This window comes from Gracilinanus agilis, chromosome 3 (genome assembly GCF_016433145.1).
Source record: "Gracilinanus agilis isolate LMUSP501 chromosome 3, AgileGrace, whole genome shotgun sequence".
NCBI classification, from domain to species: Eukaryota; Metazoa; Chordata; class Mammalia; order Didelphimorphia; family Didelphidae; genus Gracilinanus; species Gracilinanus agilis.
In genome coordinates this window covers 352,976,222-352,995,538 of record NC_058132.1, presented here as the reverse complement: position 1 = coordinate 352,995,538, position 19,317 = coordinate 352,976,222, and the positions used below count along the sequence as shown (strand labels likewise).

Sequence of the window (19,317 nt, the reverse complement as noted above, 5' to 3'; positions counted from 1 at the left end):
CACACACATACACACAAATGACACATGTGCATACTAGGAAACATGGAAAGATCCACAGGAAGTGATGGAAAGCAAAGTTAGCAAAATCAGGACTATAAACATTCACCACAATTATATTTAAAAGGGGTAGCTAGATGGCACAGTGGATCGAGTGTCAGGCTTAGAGTCAGGAAAACTTATCTTTATGAGTTCAAGATACTTGTTTGCTGTGTGACCCTGTATAAGTCACTTAACCTTGTTTGCCTCAGTTTCCTCATCTGTAAAATGATCTGGAAAAGGAAATAGCAAACCACTCCAGTAGGACAAAATAACAACATATATACATAGATGAACAACATATTAACATACATACATGAACAGCTCTCTCTCTCGAGGAGCTGTTCATATACATAATTTTTGTTATTTGGTTTATGGTGGGGGTAGAGAAAGAAACAAGAGAAAGGATAAGCATTTATTAAGCACCTGCTATGTCCTAGGCACTGTCCTAAGTGTTTTACAAATTTATTTCATTTGGTCCTAACATTCTCCCTTTTATAGTTGAGGAAACTGAGGCCATCAGAGGTTAATTAACTTGCCTAGGATCACACAGCCAGTAAATGTCTGAAGCTAAATTTCAACTCAGTCTTCCTGATTCCAGATCCAGTGTTCTATCTGTTGTACCACCTAGCTGCCTACAGGGCAAAATTTCTAAAAATTCAGCACCATCTCTCTCTTCAACCTCCACAAATCTCTACTCAAACCAAAAGGCTAACTTTGTTCACCATGTATTCTCAAAATTCCTATGTTTCCTTAATCTTTTGTCTTCAAAATTAGGTTCAGCATGGTTTGTTTGGTGGCTGATTTGGGGATGAAGTTCTATTTCCATTAATTTTCAGAGTATCATACTCCAACTCATTCAGTTATTGCTTATCTTGAGCAAACAAATCTTGTATAATTTAATAGTATGTTGTGTGATATGTACTGATATTCTTCTTGTCTGCATGAAAAATCATTTCCTTCTCATTGATATTGTGAATTTTGAGTATAAAGTGTCTTAGTGAGTTGAATCTGTGGGTCATTCATATGGGTACCCTATGAATTTGGTCAATATGAAAATGACCTAGTTCCCCAATATTTCTGGAAATATTGTTTACTTGGTTTTTTGAAGTATACTGGTTGAATTATTTATTTCTTCATATTTAGGGGCAATCCTGATAACTTTCCAAGCTTTATCCTACTGATCTGTCACCTTTGTTTGCAAAGTTTCTAAGTAATTTTTAGAGCCCCCCACAACCTTTTCTTTTTTGTTGTTTCCTCTATGCTCTCTCCACTTTTAAAGCCATTCTTTCTTCCAGAAAGTTATTTGTCACAGTGAATCCAATTTTTTCTTTTATATTCTCCATTGATATTTCCAAGCTGTTGAAATTCATCATCATCTTGTCTTGATTTTTATTTCATCTTGTGTTAATTTTACTATTCTCATTTTTTCCTCTGTTTCCTTCTGTATTTTTATTTTCCACATTAATATGTCTTACGATCATTCCAGTTTTGTTTCTGAGGTGTTAATTCATTATTTTTTCCGTCTGGCATTTGGTTTCAGTTTCTTTTAATTCATGATATTTATTTGTCATGTTGGAACTTTTCTTTTGTTTGTCCACTTCTTTGATTATTCCTTTTATGAAAAAGCAATTTTATCTTGGGATTTTTGTTAGTCCTGCTCTTTTTCCTTTGCATTTCAGTTGTTTTGAGAGGATATTAAAAAAGTAGGCTCTCTTATGACCTTTGACTATCCATCTTCCCAGAAATCTCTTTCCATTTCTTTTATAATCTCAGTTTTGCTAGGATGTAGCTGTACATAATAGTGTCTCTTTATTTTCTTTATCTCTTTTGCAACTGTAATTTTCCCCCTTCTCATTTCTGTTCTTTGAGTTAAATTTCTACAGGAAAGGCAATGATGGAGTGTTGATTATATAAGGCAAGTATATAACCTCCAGGCTCTAACCAGAACTATTGTCCTTTCTTTACTCCTTCAGGAACTGTGACTGGGAGAATTTTAACTGTTGAGAATATTTCTGCAGTTGAAGGCACCTCTGCTACTTTGCAGTGTCATCTCTTATATACTGCAGCTAAGGTCACACAGGTCTCCTGGAAGAGGAATGACCATCTTCTTGCTATTCGTGACTCTGTGTATGGATCTGTGATTGGCCCAGCCTTCAGAAATAAGGTGACCTTGGCCCCAGGGTATGGCATCACTCTCCTGTCTTTAAATGCCAATGACACAGGGGAGTACCGCTGTGATTTTTATACCTTTCCTGATGGGATTTACAAAGGGAACATTTTCTTGGAAGTCACATTGCTAAGCCTTCCAGGAGATTCAGGTAAGATAATGAACTACATTTACTGAAATTAAAATCTTAGGGATCTCTGTTCCATGTAGCTAAAGCATCCTCTTCAACTTTTCTCCCCCCACCCCCAGCCCTTACCAAAGGGCATTCTAAAGCAAAAGGCACATATAGATTTTATAGCTGAAAAGACTGGAAAGTAAACTGGTGAGCATCAATTCCAACCCCCTCACAAGTAAGAAAATGAAAACCAAAAGAGATGAAATGATTTTCCCAGGAGTGTACAGCTAATTTGTGTGTGTGTATGTGGGGGGGACTGGAAGGAAAGGAATAAGCATTTATATAGTGCCTACTACATGCCTGGCAATGTTCTAATCACTTTTTTTTTAAACCCTTAATTTCGGTGTATTGTCTCATAGGTGGAAGAGTGGTAAGGGTGGGCAATGGGGGTCAAGTGACTTGCCCAGGGTCACACAGCTGGGAAGTGGCTGAGGCCAGATTTGAACCTAGGACCTCCTGTCTCTAGGCCTGACTCTCACTCCACTGAGCTACCCAGCTGCCCCCCTCTAATCACTTTTACAAATATTATCACATTTGCTAAAATCACATTTGCCAAAAGTTGACCATACATCTCCTAGCTCAATGCTTTTTTTACAGTAACTTAAAGTTTTCAAAAAACTCACAAACCTATGTCTGTTTCAAAAGAGATCTGGTGGATGCGGGCTGCCTGTAGCATATGACTAGTGATATTATACTTGGGAAGTGCTCAGAAGTAAGTCACCAAGTTCATGCACAACCAGAAAAGGTAGTGAGTGGTATTGATTATGTGTCATGAATGAGAGACGGTGGATGGATAGCCAGAATTCTACATTGATATGCTCAAGAACCAGATTTACACCTCCACTGTTTAGTGTCTCTCCTCTGGAGGATTTATAGAAAGATGTGAACAAAAATCATATGGGATGGAAGACATAGTGGAGTTCCTATCTCTTCCATTGGAGGGACTAGTTATACCAATGGGATCACATTTCTTATGATACATAGTCTAATCACATATCTTGTGGGAAGCCGTTCTATGTAGTAAAACCTTTGGAGAAATAGGATCAAATTTAGGGCCTGTTATCTGGATTCCCTACGTGACCAATCCAGGCTGAGGCAGTCTTTGTGTTTGGTCCTGGTCACTTGAGCCCCAAAAAGGCTCTGGTACCAGCAGGTAGGTTAATCCAAAATCAACTTGATCCCTCCAAAAAGGTTATTAGGAGTCATTTAGAGAAACAGAGTCTGTAACAGATATTTTATCTGGATCCCATTACAAAATCATCGGCAAGTAAAACTGTGTGTATGATTTTTCTGCCCTGCATGTCAGGATGCAGACTGAATGGGTCATCTAAGATAAAAATCTGAGGCTCCTCTTCTGACTCAGTCTTTGATCCCCACCTTTTTTACAATTCTTATTGGAGAGCTTTGAAGTGGTAAACCAGCTTCTATTGAATTGATAATTTCCTCCCTTGATAATTGAAGAAGCCTTAATCTTAAACAAACGCTGATTCCATACTCAGATTAAAACCTGAGTCTTTAGTCTGTATGCAGATTTCAATTGATGAGCATCTCCATAGGATATTTCCTCTCCCGGAATTATAACCTGCTGAATTGGGGTTTGGAATTTGACCATTTGTCTTTGCATCTGTATTCTTTAAACTTCAATGGATTATTCGTGATTTATTGCCCCTTACCAACTGTGACTTCTTCTTTGAGAAAGATATATAATAAACTTCCATGCCCACAGAATTTGGAACAGCATGGGCTAACCACTAGTCTGGTTGTTCTCATTTTCTTTTTCTTGTCTTATCAATCTGACGCCGTAAATGCCACTCAGGACCCCCATTTTTATCATATAGGAGGCTGGTCCCCTATAATATCTAAAAAGCAATTTATATTTATAGACACCCAAAGTGTCTCTAAAACAAGTCAAGCTGAGGACAAAGTCAAAATAATAATAATAATAATAATAATAATAATAATATACTTTTTTTTTTATTTTTAAACCCTTAACTTCTGTGTATTGACTTATAGGTGGAAAAGTGGTAAGGGTAGGCAATGGGGGTCAAGTGACTTGCCCAGGGTCACACAGCCGGGAAGTGACTGAGGCCAGATTTGAACCTAGGACCTCCCGTCTCTAGGTCTGGCTCTCAATCCACTGAGCTACCCAGCTGCCCCCCAATAATATACTTTTAATATTGTTGTTAGCTTTTCTTTGTACCCCTGGGGACTGGTATATAGTAGGTGCTTAACAAATGCTTATTGACTTGATATCTTGATCTAAGATTTTGCCAGTGTGGATATCTTCTCCACTAATACAGACAGCAATGTTTTTATATCTTAATCCAATTCAAGGGATCTTAACCTTTGTGCCATGAGCCCCTTTGGAAGTCTAGTAAAGCCTGTGAACCAGATCTGGTTCTTGAGCATATCAATGTAGAACTCTGTAATTAACTAATCAATAAGCACTGTGCCTGGCACATATTAGACGCGTAGACAATGTTTATTGACTTACTGAATGACACAGCCCCATTTCAGTTTCTTATCACCACTTGACCCTTGCAATTGGTTTCTGTTTTCTCTTTCTCAAGGCTTTCTCCTTTCCAATCCTTCATCCACTCAGTTTCTATGAAGGTTTCACCAGAGTAGAATGCTAATCATGCTACCCTGCTGCTCAGTAACCATTAGTGGCTCCCTATTACCTTCAGGATGAAACATAAACTCCTTTGTTTGACTTTTAAAACTCTTCGTTACTGGAACCCTTCTTACCATAATTCTTACACTTTACTCCCTTCAGCAAAGGGATCTATTGGTCTTGGAGACAGGGAGGGCTCCACTTTGACAATATCTTCTTTTCCGGATTCTGTTCAGCATGTCAAGGTTGTCTAAGAACTGTTCAAGAACTTATGCTGCCACTGGATGTTTGCTGAGTTGGAGAAGAACTAATTCCTGAAGAAGGAGATGGAACTTCTGGGCACATGATAAGACCACTGGCAAATACATTACATAAGATAAGACCTTTGCACTAACTCTTGCTACTTCATCCTCGGATTTTCTACTTTGACAGAGCCTCTTACCAACCTACAGAGACGTTCCCAGGCTTTTTCAGTGTATGTTAGTACTAGAAGGAGCTGTCAATGAATTTTACCATTATGGAACACCAAGAATGAGCTTACTTCAGGGCAGCTTGGTGGCTCAATAGATGGAGTGCCAGGCCTGGAATCAGGAGGGTCTGGGATCAAATTTGCTCTCAGATACTTCTTGGCTGTGTGACCCTGGGCAAGTCACTTAATCCTATTTGCCCAGTCCTTGCCCTTTTGTCTTAAAGTTGTTACTAAGATGGATCTTAATCTATTTGCATATGAAAAAATGTCATTATAGAGATCAAAGAAAACAGAATCACTCCATGGAATCAATACTCTATGCTATCTCTCTGCTTGCTCGGGTCCTACCATATTCTGCTCTCACAAAGTGACTATTGGAGAAGGGATCCAAATGAGATGAGAAAAGGAGCTGTATAAAGTCAAAAACTTCATTTGAGTCATGAAAGCATCATTTTCAGAAAGCGAAGTACTGCCCATGTGAGCCAAGGAGCTTTGAACACCTTCAGACTGTGTGGTACCTTAACCAACATCAGATCTTCTGGAATGATTTTTAAAAATAAGATTTGACTTCATGACACATCACCCACCTTCTAGGAGCCTATATCCTGCAAACAGATTCAGTGTCGCCAAAAAATAGAATTTGGAAAACAGGAGGATCATATCTGGTAGAAAGAGAAATCATTTATTTGAGTGCTTACTTTGTTCCAGGCACTGTCCTAAGCACTGAGGATACAAATATTAAGAACAAAATAATACTTACTCACAAGCAGCTTACATTTTTTAAATGTTGAACATTTCAAAAGTCATACATCTGATTGTTTACAGTCTTTGATGATCACAGTTAAAAAGCCTGCTGGGCTAGCTAAACTTACAAGGTATTCCTCTAGTCCTAGAGCCCATGAAGAAGTTAGTAGAATTGTTGCCATCCCTACTAATCCTATTACTGGACCATATTTATGCTGGACTTCATTATAGACATGATCCAATCCCCAAGGCGTGATGCAACTCTAGTGGTACAAGATATCTTGATTAATATGTAAACTGGTCATTCTAGGGTCAATTGACTGTAGGGCAACTTTCAAGAAGACTTAGTTGCCCTACTGTTAATTGTAAAATTCTTATAATTTACCCATTTACTCAGAAATTCATCTTTCACATGAACCAAAGTTTGCGTCTCTGTCTCTGGTTTTTCTCCATCCTCAACTTGTGTGCCCATAATGATCAAGACAATACAGAATTTTAACATGTATCTCCACCAAAGACTTTTCCTCAATAAAGATCACCATAGTTCAATTCAGCCTGTCAAAGGGATTTTTAGCTTAAATGACCCTAGAATGAACATTTTACATTTTAATGAGAGAGACAGCATGTATGCAAATAGGAACCTAAAAGGCACATACTTCATAGGAGGTAATGTTAAGCAGCTGGAGGTAGGGGTACGATTGGAAAAGGCTTACTGAAGATGATTTTTTTATATATAACTTTTTTTCCTTTTTTAAAAAAATCTTTACTTTCCATCTTAGAATCAATTCTGTGTATCGGTTCCAAGGCAGAAGAGCAATAAGAGGTAGGCAATGGGGATTAAGTGACTTGCCCAAGGTCACACAGTTAGGAAGGGTCTGAGGCCAGATTTGAACCCAGGACCTCCTATCCCTAGGCCTGGCTCTCAGTCCACTGAGCTGCCCAGCTGCTCCCTATTTTTTCAATTACACATAGAAACAATTTTTGACAACTGTTTTCTGATATCTTGCTATTCAAATTCTCTCCTTCCTTCCCTCTCCCATCCTTCCATGAGGTGGTGAGTAGTCTGACATAGGTTATAACATTGGTTTCATGCATTACATATTTCCAGATTCAGAAGGTGATATTTGTTTTTTGTATTGAAGGATTATAAGAGAGAGAGGTGATGATGTCAAAAAGATTCATTAAACATTGAATATTTAATATCCCAAAATATCCTAGGCATAGGAACTTAGTACAAAGGCACAGAGATGGGAGATGTCGTTTCATGTGAAGAACAGCGAATAGGTCAATGTGGCTGGATCATAGAATATGTAAAGTATGTAAAGTAAAGTGTAAGAAGCCTAGAAAGATAAGAAGGGACAAGGTTGTAAAAAGCTTTTAATACCAAATGTAAAATGTAAAATCATCCATTTGATCCTAAAAGTAATAGAGATTCACAGTTTAATTCCTTCCATCCTCCCTGAAATCCCATACAATTTAGGCCATGTTGTCTTCCCCCACTGACTTAAAGATTCTGGCTTCTGTAGGCACAAAGAGAAAAGCCTTTGGTGTTCATTTCTAGGTTGGTCCCCATGACCTTGTAGGGGTGATGATATAGTGGATACCATGCCTCATTTCTCTGTGATAGCCAACTCATGTCTTTTTGCCTCCTTTCAGCAGCAGAGGCACTGGACAGCTCCCATTCAAGGATCTCCTTTGGAATCATGGTCTCAGCGATAATAATCAGTGCTGCAACAGTCATCGTGTTGGTGATCTTGGGTGCCAAGGTAAAAAATGTACCTGATTCATGGACCACAGTTGAGGGGAGGGATAAACCTAGCTACACACCTTTGAGAAGTCTCCATTTCAGTGGGAGAAGCCATACTAAATCTAAAATGTATGGAAAGGCAATCCGTTGAGATTTGGCAAGGTCCAGAGAAGTCATGGGACCTTCATGGCCTTCCCTTAAACTCATCCCTTTTGAGGACATTAAAAATGGAAGATTTTGCAGAGAAGTGAGGAGAAGAGAGGAGAGATAGTTATCTTCAAGTGTTCTGTTGTTGTTCACTTGTGTCCAACTCTTCTCCATTGGGAGTTTTCTTGGCAAAGATACTGGAGTTGTTTGTTCTTTCCTTCTAGAGCTCATTTCACAGCAAACAGGATTAAAGGACTTGCCCAGGGTCACATAGCTAGAAAATGCCTGAGGCCAGATTTGAACTCTGGAAGCTGAGCCTTCCTGACTTCAGGCCCAGCACTATCCACTGGACTGCTTAGCTGCCCTCTTCAAGTGTTTTGAATGGTTATCATATAGAAGACACTTATCCTGCCATATACTTCAGAGGTCAGGATTAGGAGAAGGGCTTTAAGGTGACTAATCAAAGATAGACTTTGAAGAGAGGTAGATTTTGACACAATATAAGGATGAACTTCCTAAAAGATCTGTCCAAAATCATAATGAACCATCTTGGAAATAGTGATTTCCTATCCTTAGAGGCAAAGATGTAAGAGATGTGATTGAATGGGACTAAGGTTGGGATACTGTAGACGAGGATATTCTATTAGCACAGAGGTAGGACTTGATGATTTTTGACATCCCTTCCAACTTTGAGGTTCAGATATTCTATGAAAGTATTGATAATCAAATCAAAGATTAGCTAGGAAGCAGTGAGCTTCTCCTTTAAAGTTTGTAAGGAGCCAGGGCTGTCTTTGCTGTCTGTCTCCTCTCTCTGAGTGTCCTCCAGAAAGGATCACATGGTACACTTCTCATCTTTCCAGTGTTGCTCAATTCTGGTTGCTCCTCCTTGGACATGATATCGCTGAACCTTGTGAAGCTTGTCTCCTTGTCTTATGTAACCAGGAGTTATATGGAAGCTAAAGAGAAATGCTTATTCATTCAAAAATGTTTTGTAAAAATTCAGTGTGTACCTCCCTTACATGTAATGAATCTCAGCTTTAGCGTCTTTGGTTAGGAGATTTTTTTTTTAATTTTAATTTTGAATTTTTCCCATAGTTACATGTTTCATGTTCTTTCCCTCTCCCCAAACCCCCACCCCTTAGCTGATGCACAGTTCCACTGGGTTTTACATGTATCATTGATCAAGACCTAATTCCATATTATTGATACTTGGACTAGAGTTATTGTTTAGTGTCTTCATCCCCAGCAATATTCCCATCAGCCCATATGTTCAAGCAGTTGTTTTTCTTCTGTGTTTCTGGCTAGGAGATTTTTAAAACGTGGAATCTATTCTGCAATACTACTGCTTATGATGTACTTATGATACACATATACATATATATGTGTATGATGCCACATCCTTTCTGCAAAACCACTTGTATTTTGAGTGGCTGAGCTTGGCCTCTTACCCTGAAAATTCTAAATCTTACATTCTTTGAATTTCCAGTGCAGCGAAACCCATCCTTTGAGCTACAATTTCTAAAAGAGATGTTAGCTTAATAATGGCAGACAGTCTCTTTCAAACATACAGGGTGCTCCTAACATCTTAGTATAGTTTAGTATAGTTTAAAGTTCATGAAGTAGTTTTCTTATAACAACTCTATGAGGTGGATACTGTGACTCTATTTTCATTCCCATGGTGTGAATGAAAAAAACCGAGGCTCAGAGAGGTTGAATGACAGAAGAAAAAAGACAGAAAAACTGAGGATTTATAATGATTTAAACCAAAGAATAATGAAAAATGTGGATTCAAACCTCCTACATATTCATTTTGGGGTTGGTATTTCTTTTGCAGAGAAAAACCTTCAGGACCCATTCAACAAACTGCCACCAAAGGGGAAGAAGTCCTTCTAAACAGGAAGAATTGAGATCCACATCTCTTGGTAGCTGTCTTCAAACAGAAGTTATACCAATGACCATCAGTCAAGATTATCAACAGGAAAATGACATAGAGGAATCGCATGACTATTTCAATATCATTAGTTATAGGAGCCTGAATAGCTTCAACTTTTCAGTAGAGACAAGGTAACCCCTTAAAAGTGTCTGGCAGAACAGCCCTTGTATTCTGTACATATGTGTATATTTAAATAACCCCATTCAAATTAATGTTTTGTCTGTGTAGTTTTGGGGGAAACTGACGGATGGGAAGATAAATTGACTGCAGATAATCAAGAAATCAATTTCATTATGACAAATGGCTTTGAGTTTGACCATGGACAAAGCTGATGGTTGTAGACCAACTTGTGCATTGTAAGGCTACTTATCAGCCTTAAAGGACATTGCGGTCAAAAGGCCAAGAAACTGAATTCTGTGTTGTTCCTGGATCATTGTTTCGGAGACAGAGGTTGTTATTAGGAGATCACCAAAAAGTTGCCAACCATCATCACCCACAAATATCATATGTAGTGGGCACATGAATAAAAAAACTTTTATCGATCCTCTCCATGTTTAAGTTTTTGTGCCAAGCGCTGATGACATAAATTGACCCTTGCCTTGAAGGGGCATATATTTTAACATGAAGGATGGTTGTCAAGGAGTGGGGTTTTGGTTTGGCAAGTACCTGGGACAGTGAATGGAGCCACAGAGTGTGCGATTGACATGCCCTTCCCATGAGCAATAGTAGCATTGATTTAATGGCCATCCCCATAGCAAAAAGTAGAAAGGATGTGGTGAAAAGATAAATGAAGCAAAGAACATACAATTAATGAATAAAGTACTGGTTAAGTGCTTACTATGTACAGAGTTATTGTGTTAAGTGCTGGGGATAAAAATAGAAATGCTCTCAGGGAGTTTGCAATCTAATAGGGGAGATGATACACATGGAAGGTTTCAGCTTCTATTTTTCTCTCTGGAGAGCATTTACCAGTATATCCTTGAGCTCATTCCCCTTTTGGACAGCTCGAATTGTTAGGAAATTTTTTCTTGATATCAGGCCTAAATCAACCTTCTTGCAACAACTCCTCATTGCTCCTGATACTACCTCTTGGCACCAAATTGAACAAAGCAACACTCTTATCCTCTTCCACATGATGGTCTTTCAAATACTCGAAGACAGAATAATGTCCCCTCGTTCCTTCTGCTTCCTCCCACCCTTGACTTTTCTTGTGGTTGTCCAGACATTTTCAGTCATGTCCAACTTCTCATGACCCCATCAGGGGGGTTTGTTGGCAAAGATACTAGAACAATTTGCCATTTCCTTCTCCAGATCATTTTACATATGAGGAAACTGAGGCTAACAGGGTTAAGTGACTTCCCTAGGGTCACATAATTAGTAAGGGTCCAAGGCCACATTTGAACTCAGGTCTTCCTGATTCCAGGTCCAATGCTCTATCCACTGTGCCACCCCCTCCTGATTTCTCTTTTTCAGGCTAAACATTTTGTTCCTTCACTTGCTCTTTATATGACATGGTCTCAGGGTCCTTAACTATCCTGGTTGCCCTTCTCTAAATGCTCTACCGCTCATCAATGACCTTAAACCTTGTACCCAGAACTGCCTCATCAGAGTAGGGTCAGCGTCCCAGCTTGGCCACTTACTACCTACTTATATCATTTTGAACGAGTCACTTAGCCTCACTTGGATTCAAGTTCGTCATGTGAAATGAGTTGCTGAACTCGATAGTCCCTGAGGTCCCTTTCACTTCTGCCTCTGTGAACCTCTGATCCCTTTGGGTGATCAGTAATATCAGTTTTCCTGAGATCGTGGTGTTCTGAGGCTCACAGTCACCTAGAAGTAGAGTGAAGCGTACTGCAAGAAAACGTAAAGAAAAGAGGGTAAGGCTGACCATGAAGCAAGAGCCAACATAGCACACAGGCAGCCCAGGTATTGTATTGGATTCACAGAGCCTATAAAGATCCAGACAAAGGCTCTATCATATTAGGTGGCTCTGTGGGGGTATTTATGGGATAACACGGACAAGAGCTGCACAAGAGGAGAAAGTGTGGCCAATCAAATTGGGACTGTGTTTATTGTGTGTACGGACACACATCTAAGCAGCTAAGTGGCACGGTGGATAAAGTGCTGGGCTTGGGGTCAGGAAGACTCATGTTGTGAGTTCAAATCTGGCCTCAGACATTTACTAGCTCTATGACCCTGTTTGTCTCAGTTTCCTTATCTGTAAAATCAGCTGGAAAAGGAACAGCAAACCACTCTAGTACCTTTGCCAAAAAAGTCCCAAATGGGATCACGAGTTCGACACCAAAAAGGAGCTGAACAACAGAAATTCACAACATTCACAGTTTATTATCTCACAGATTTCAAGCATCTTTGCCTCCTAGCCTAGCCTGTTCTGAAGACCATAAATGATCCTCAAAATGGAGTTCTCTGAACTCCTTCCTGCAGTGCGTGCTCAGGAAGCCCAAAGGAAAGGTTATTTGAATAATTTAGGCAGCTCCTTCTTTGACAATGATGAACTCTCATGACTCGCTTTTTCCAAGAGCCTCTAAATAAAACCCCTGTTTTCAAATTAAAAGAAAAATCTGCACTTAAAAATGTGGACTCTCTCGGTCCAAAAAGAAGCAAGTGAGTATCTCATTTCTCTTCTTCAATCCGCATCCCCATTTGTGCTGGTATTTGGATGTCATCTGAGCAGCTCAGGTCTGTTTGACTGCCATTCAACTCAAACCTGAAAGGGCTATTATCCTTTCTCTTTCCATCTCTCAGAGGAGATTGCCAGGGAGATTTGGGTTATGTGTGAGTGATATTTTTCTTATGAACAGAGGAACTGAAGAAAAAAATGTGATGGGAGGCTTCATGTTGCAAGTGATTATAATATGGTATTGATATGTCACTAGTATTTCAGCAGGATTAAGCAGGGATTCAATTTAACTCTTGCTTCTTTTCTGCTTTCTTAAGAGGTCATGAGCAATTCTCACCTACATTTCAGTTTCCTTATCTGTACAGCAAGGACCTCACCACTTGTTGGACAGCTGGGTGGAGTCAAGAAGATCTGAGTTGAAATCAGCTCTCAGACACTAGTGTGGACCCTGAGCAAATCACTTAGCCTCTCTAAGCCTCACCCTCCTTATCTACAAAATGGGGATAATAATATTACCTACCTTCCATGGTGGTTGTGAGGAAAAAATGAGGCAAAAAATTTATAAAAACACATCTGCAAATAGCAAGGCATAATATAAATGTTAGCTATTATTCTTACCTCCTGAACAGTCAAAGAGTGGTTGGGTGAATGACCTAATGTCTGTTAGGAAGTCCACAGCCTCCAGAAGAAAGGCTGGTTAAGTGTGAAGCTTCATTTTTTGCTATAGCTGCTCATGACAAATTTACTCGCAGAGTTTGTCCAAATTGGTAGGGATGAGAACTCCGTTACAGAAAATGGAAACTGATAAAAAGGCTTTAAGAAAAAGGTACTGATAAGTAGCAATGTTTAGTGTTGGGGTGGAAACGTGTCATTGAGTTTAGCTGAGATGGGTTGCCTCCTTTTTCTTTTATATCTTTTTGTTCAAAGTCTGGAAGGGGTAAAGAAGAAAAAAACACTGAAGTGAGACACGTTGGAGATATCTAAATTGGGAGGTAGTTAAAAATGCTTTGGGGAATTAGAAAACAATACAAAGTGACCCCCAGAAATTGGAAATACAGCCAGAAGATGACATGTTGATAGTTAATTGGATGGAAGATAATTCAAAACCAAACCAGCAACGGTAGGCTTTTGGCTCCTTGAGGGTGGGTGGAGCTCCTTCCTCTCTGAGTGTCTCTCAGATTCTGACTAGAATTATATCTCTTCTTGACAAAGGGAAAGAATCATTTTATCTGGGAGGTTATGCTGCTTAATTCTTGCACTTCTCTGAATGGGGAAAGGAAAATGCCATTAAGCCAAGGTGCTGATAAATCCTGGAATAGTTTTGGTGGCTACCAATCCCCCATAACCTTTTGAATTTATGGAAAGAGATGAAAAATTAAGGGAAGAAAAGACAGAATACCCGAAGGACTGATAACCTAGGAAAGAAGGTCTTAGTAATAAGAACCTTCTAGTTCCCTGTTGGGTTAACAGGATCTGCAGGAATATTTGGAAGTAAAGCCAGGAGCCCACTGGGAAAATGTTGGAGGGGCTTTCTGGGAGTAAGAATTGAGATAATCAATGACATCAAATTACATGTATATAGGACTTAAAAAAATACTTCACCTTCTATCTTAGAATCATTACTGTGTATTGGTTCCAAGGCAGGAAAGTGGTAAGAGCTAGGCAATGGGGGCTAAGTGACTTGTCCAGGGTCACACAGCTAGGAAGTGCCTGAGGTCACATTTGAATTGTAAGAAAATATAAGGTAATGGGGTCACCAGGGATATTACAATAATCTAAGTGATTTGTGGGAACACACTCTAGGATTTATGAGAGACTGGACCAGGGTGAAAAGACCAGAGTTTACTGGATTTCCACAGGAATGGCAGTTGATCTTAACTGTCACCCAGCTTCCACTAGACCAGAGTATAGTAACAGGCTAACAAGGTAAAAGGGACTTAACAGCTTTAATTATGTTAGACTAAAAGGTGGGAAAGGATTTCTATACTTAAAATCTAAGGGATAAAACCACAGGGCAATGGGAGGACTTATTCTACTCTTATCTAAGTGATCTAAACTAACAGGGCCCAAGGAGCTATAAATGGAGTCTCTGGGTTTCTGCCTCAGACCTGGAACCTGCCAGGCTTGAGTACATCTAGGGCTTTTGTGGCTTTGGGATTCTCACTGCAATCCACTGATGATCTCTGGATGCCAGGAGTCAAGATGATCTCAGGTACCAAGTAGAGAGGGTTCTGCTTGAAGCACTGTCCTCCAGTTTTCAAACTTCTCCTCCTCTCTTGGCTCTGTAGATCTTGACCTTTTGCTAGATGCCACACCACACAGGATCCCAGGGGAAATCAGGAAGCAGGGTGTCCTTTGCTCTGAGGTCTCCCAGGCTGGCAACAGTTTTGCCCACCACTAATGGAGTCCACACTCAGGGCACAGACACACTTCCTCCTCCCTCATTCCAACCTGGAATTCCCAGCTCCAGCTCCTTCCTGCTAGGTACTTCCTAATCAATACATAATCAATACCTAATCTAATCTTCCTCACAACAGAATCCAGGACTTCCTGTCTCTGAGATTGGCTCTCAATCTACTGAAGCCATTTAGCTATCTCTACCCTGCCCCACCCATGTTTAAAGCTTTCAAAATACTTTCCACACATAGGACCACCTATTTAGAGTTAGAAGGGTCCTCAGAGGTAATCTAGTCAGTCAGCTGGCACTTATTAAGCACCTGCTATGTGTCAGGCACTGTGCTAAGTGATGGAGATATAATGAAATCCAAAAGACAGTCCCTACTTTCAAAGAGCACACCATCTAATGGGGGAGATAACATAGAAGCAGTTTTATGTAGACAAGCTATACTACAGGATGAAATGGAAATAGTCGACCTAGCAAGGGTCCTAGGGGGAGACTAGGAATGGCTTCTTGTAGAAGGTGGCACTTCTTCTGAGCCTCGGAGGAATCCAGAGATGCCAGGAGGCTGAGATAAGGCAGGCAAGAATTCCAGGTCTGGGAAAGCCAGTGAAATCACTTAGAGTTAGGATATGGAGTGTTCTTTGTAAGGAATGGCAAGGAGACCAGTGCCACTGGATTGCAAAGTACATGAGAGAAAGGTGTAAGGTAAAGACAGGAAGGGGTGAATTCTTCAATTTTATAGGGGGGGAAACTGAGGTCCACAGAAATTTAGTTACTTGTCCAATGTCACTTAAGTTGTCAGTAGCAAAACCAGGTTTCAAACTTCGTTTGGCTAATTCTAAATCCAGAGCCCAACTGCTTTTGTATTTCCTCTAAAACTTGGAGAACCTTTGAGGTAGGGACTAGAATTATGATTATCCCAAACTTATAGGGGAGGAAACAAGATGAAGTTACTCTATAATTTGGGCAGCTAGATGGCACAGTGGATAGAGTATTGGGTCTTGACTCAGATACTTAACAGATATGTGATCTTGGGCAAGCCACTTAAACTTGTTTGCCTTAGTTTTCTCATCTGTAAAATGATCTGGAGTAAGAAATGGCAAACTACTCCAGTATCTCTGCCAAGGAAACCCCAAATGGGGTCATGGCATGACTAAAAACAGCCTTTAGTCACATATCTGGTAAATGTTAAACGGTCGAATTTTAACCCAGAACATCCTGATTATCAAATCTGATCCTCTATCTACTATGCTATACTGACTTTTTGTAGATATGAAGAGATATTTTTAAACACCTCCTAGAAGGAGCATCTACAGACTTTTCCATATAGGGAAATTGGTGGAAAAAGCTCAATTTTAGGGACTTGGAGTATTATAAACATGTTACAGGGGCAATAGGAGAAAAAAAGAATGATGGAGGGAAATAAGACTTCTCTTCTTCTGAACTTTATTTGCCCTTAGTCCTCCTCTAAAATAATCATTGCTAGAAGGCAAAAATTTTTAGGAAACGTTCTTGAGACAAATAGATGTAACTAAAATTCAAAGGTTTCCTACTAGGGCAAAAGTTGTATCAAAAGGTTCAATCTCGGGGGCAGCTCGGTAGCTCAGTGGATTGAGAGCCAGGCCTAGAGATGGGAGGTCCTAGGTTCAAATCTGGCCTCAGACACTTCCCAGCTGTGTGACCCTGGGCAAGTCACTTGACCCCCATTGCCTACCCTTACCACTCTTCCACCTATGAGTCAATGCACAGAAGTTAAGGGTTTAAAAAAAAAAAAAAGCTAAAAAAAATAAAAGTTCAATCTCATTCCTCAGCAATTTCTGAGTTTATCCAGCTCACGAAGGAGAAATAAGTGACTTCATAAGGGTCATACAGGAACAAGTCCAACATCGTGAGTTTTCCCTCCATTTTACGGGCAATTTCTGAATGAAAAGGGCACTTTGGAGATCTTGGAGGACTCAGTAAGTTTTCATTTAGTGTAGGTTGTCATAGTTCTCTGTGGGGCATCCAAAGATGCCTGCCATTTCATTATCCAGTGGAAAAATATGTTCCTTGAGGGCAGGGAATGTTTTTGTATCTCTGGAACTGATCGTAGTACCTGACACAGATGATAGTGTTTAATAAATTCTTGTTGATTGAAAGACTTAATTTATACGTACATGTACATACGTACATATCTCCCTGATAGTATCTTTTGTAATATGGTGGGAAGGGGCTGGGACACTTGTGGATGGAATTTATTATGTAGATGTGAAGACAAGTAAACTAAACAAACATATAGAAGACTTGTGATCTCATTTGTTTACTTTCTTTTTTGTATATGGAAATATTTTTTGTAAAATTCAGATTAATAAAAAATTTTATAAAAAATAGACTGGTTAAAAATTTTTATTAAATAAATGAATGAATGAATTTTATGTCAGGGATTTCTATTGTATCATTTACATTATTTTGTTGATATTATTGAAGAAAGATCAAGAAGTTAAAAGTCTATTGACATTATTCATAAATCATGAAAGTTCCTAGGGGTCAAATAGGGATAACTGTAGTAATTTTTAAAAAAATCCTTCATCCTACTATTTACTTCCATGAGACAAGTGAGTCTGTGGGATATCAGGGATAGTTTCATGAAAAAGTTAATAAATTCGTTCAGAGGTCACCAAGGGTTCATTGGAACTTCTTGGTTGCTTCAGTCAAGTTGATTTTCATACTACCCTCCTAAATATATACTTGTTCCTGCCTCTACACTTTTGCTCAAACTATTTCTTTTCCTGTCTTTCTTGCTTCTTCTCCTGTAAAATGCCCTACCAATTAATCTCCACCAATTCAAACCCTACACTTCTTCTCAATGACCAATATAAGACCATCTCTTAGATGAGGTCTTTCTGAAATAATCCTGGCCAACAAGGCTGTTTCCCTTACTCAGAACTTTAAAATAGAGACTGTAACACAAATCAATCATTTTAATCATTTTTTTAATCAAATACTGACTTGCATTTATTTCTTGTTGTTCCTTGCATCCCCAAAGATATTGGAGGAGGAGGAGAAACCACTTTCTACTTTTTAAGGGGGAGTTTATTTCCCATTCATCATTTCTTCCATGGTGGGGGTGGGTGGGTAGAAACAACAAAGTGAGTAGTGGACAAGTAAATGCCTAACTTCTCTAGGATACAGGAGGTGGAGAAAGGGCTTCCGATGGGGCCCAAGCAGCTTTGCCAACTGCCCTTGGTTGCCTTGATCTGATGATCAGCTCTTTGGATGGTCTCTAATCAGCCGCTCCTCTTGGCTTAAGCTGTTCTAGAGGACATACTACTTTAATCTAGTCAGTCACTCAGGACCTCTGATTCTCCCATAGCTGTTCCCTGCTTTCTTCTTAGAAACCCAAAGTCAAGATCAAGACCTCTGGACCCTGGGAATTTCTCTGACTGGTTTCCCTTCTCTCTCCCCACAGGGTACCTAGCAATGAGGAACATAAAATGGATTCTTAGGAATGATGATTGAATTCAATGAGAGGATTTTATTGGTGACAAGCATATATTTTCCCAAGACCATATACGTCATCAGTTGTGTTGAAGGCCATTAGAAGACCTTCGAAGGGGTCATAAGACTACCTTCTATTATGAATTTTTTTGTATTATTCATCATAAGCTAAGATGGGGTCAACTGCAGAGAATGTAGCGAGAAGACAGAGAGTTAGGGAGAGAGAGATATAGAGACAGAAATTAAAGGATAAGTTTCAGAATTGTGCTAAAAAGCACTCTTTTTTTAAACCCTTACTTTCCATCTTGGAGTCAATACTATATATTGGCTCCAAGGCAGAAGAGTGGTAAGGGCTAGGCAATGGGGGTTAAGTGACTTGCCCAGGGTCACACAGCTGGGAAATGTCTGAGGCTAGATTTGAACCTAGGACCTCCTGTCTCTAGGCTTGGCTCTCAATCCACTGAACTACCCAGCTACCCCCCCCTCCCCAAAGCACTCTTGATGAAAAATATTACTCACCTCCTGAGAGAGATCTGATGGACTCTGAGTGAAGACTAAAGCATATTTTTTTCTTTATTCCCCCCATTCCCCTGCCCCCCAACATGGCCATATAAAAATATGTTTTGTATGATTTGAGATATATAATAGATATTGCATTTCTTGCCTTGTCAATGGATGGAGAGGGGGTGGAGGAAGGGAGGCAATTTGGAACTAACAATAAGAATGTAAATTAAATAAAATGGGAAGAACTGAGAGTAGGGAG

General features: G+C 39.6%; 1 protein-coding gene across 1 annotated transcript in view; it reads left to right on the top strand.

The window, feature by feature from the left end:
• TIGIT (T cell immunoreceptor with Ig and ITIM domains) overlaps nt 1–18,562 on the top strand; it is a 37,919-nt gene extending 19,357 nt beyond the window's left edge. Inside the window, exons 2-5 of the mRNA XM_044666767.1 lie at nt 2,013–2,357; nt 7,865–7,974; nt 9,937–10,166; nt 18,526–18,562. Of these exons, the coding sequence (XP_044522702.1) occupies nt 2,013–2,357; nt 7,865–7,974; nt 9,937–10,166; nt 18,526–18,562 (722 nt within the window). The remainder of the gene's footprint in view (nt 1–2,012; nt 2,358–7,864; nt 7,975–9,936; nt 10,167–18,525) is intronic.
• The last annotated feature ends 755 nt before the right edge of the window (nt 18,563–19,317 follow it).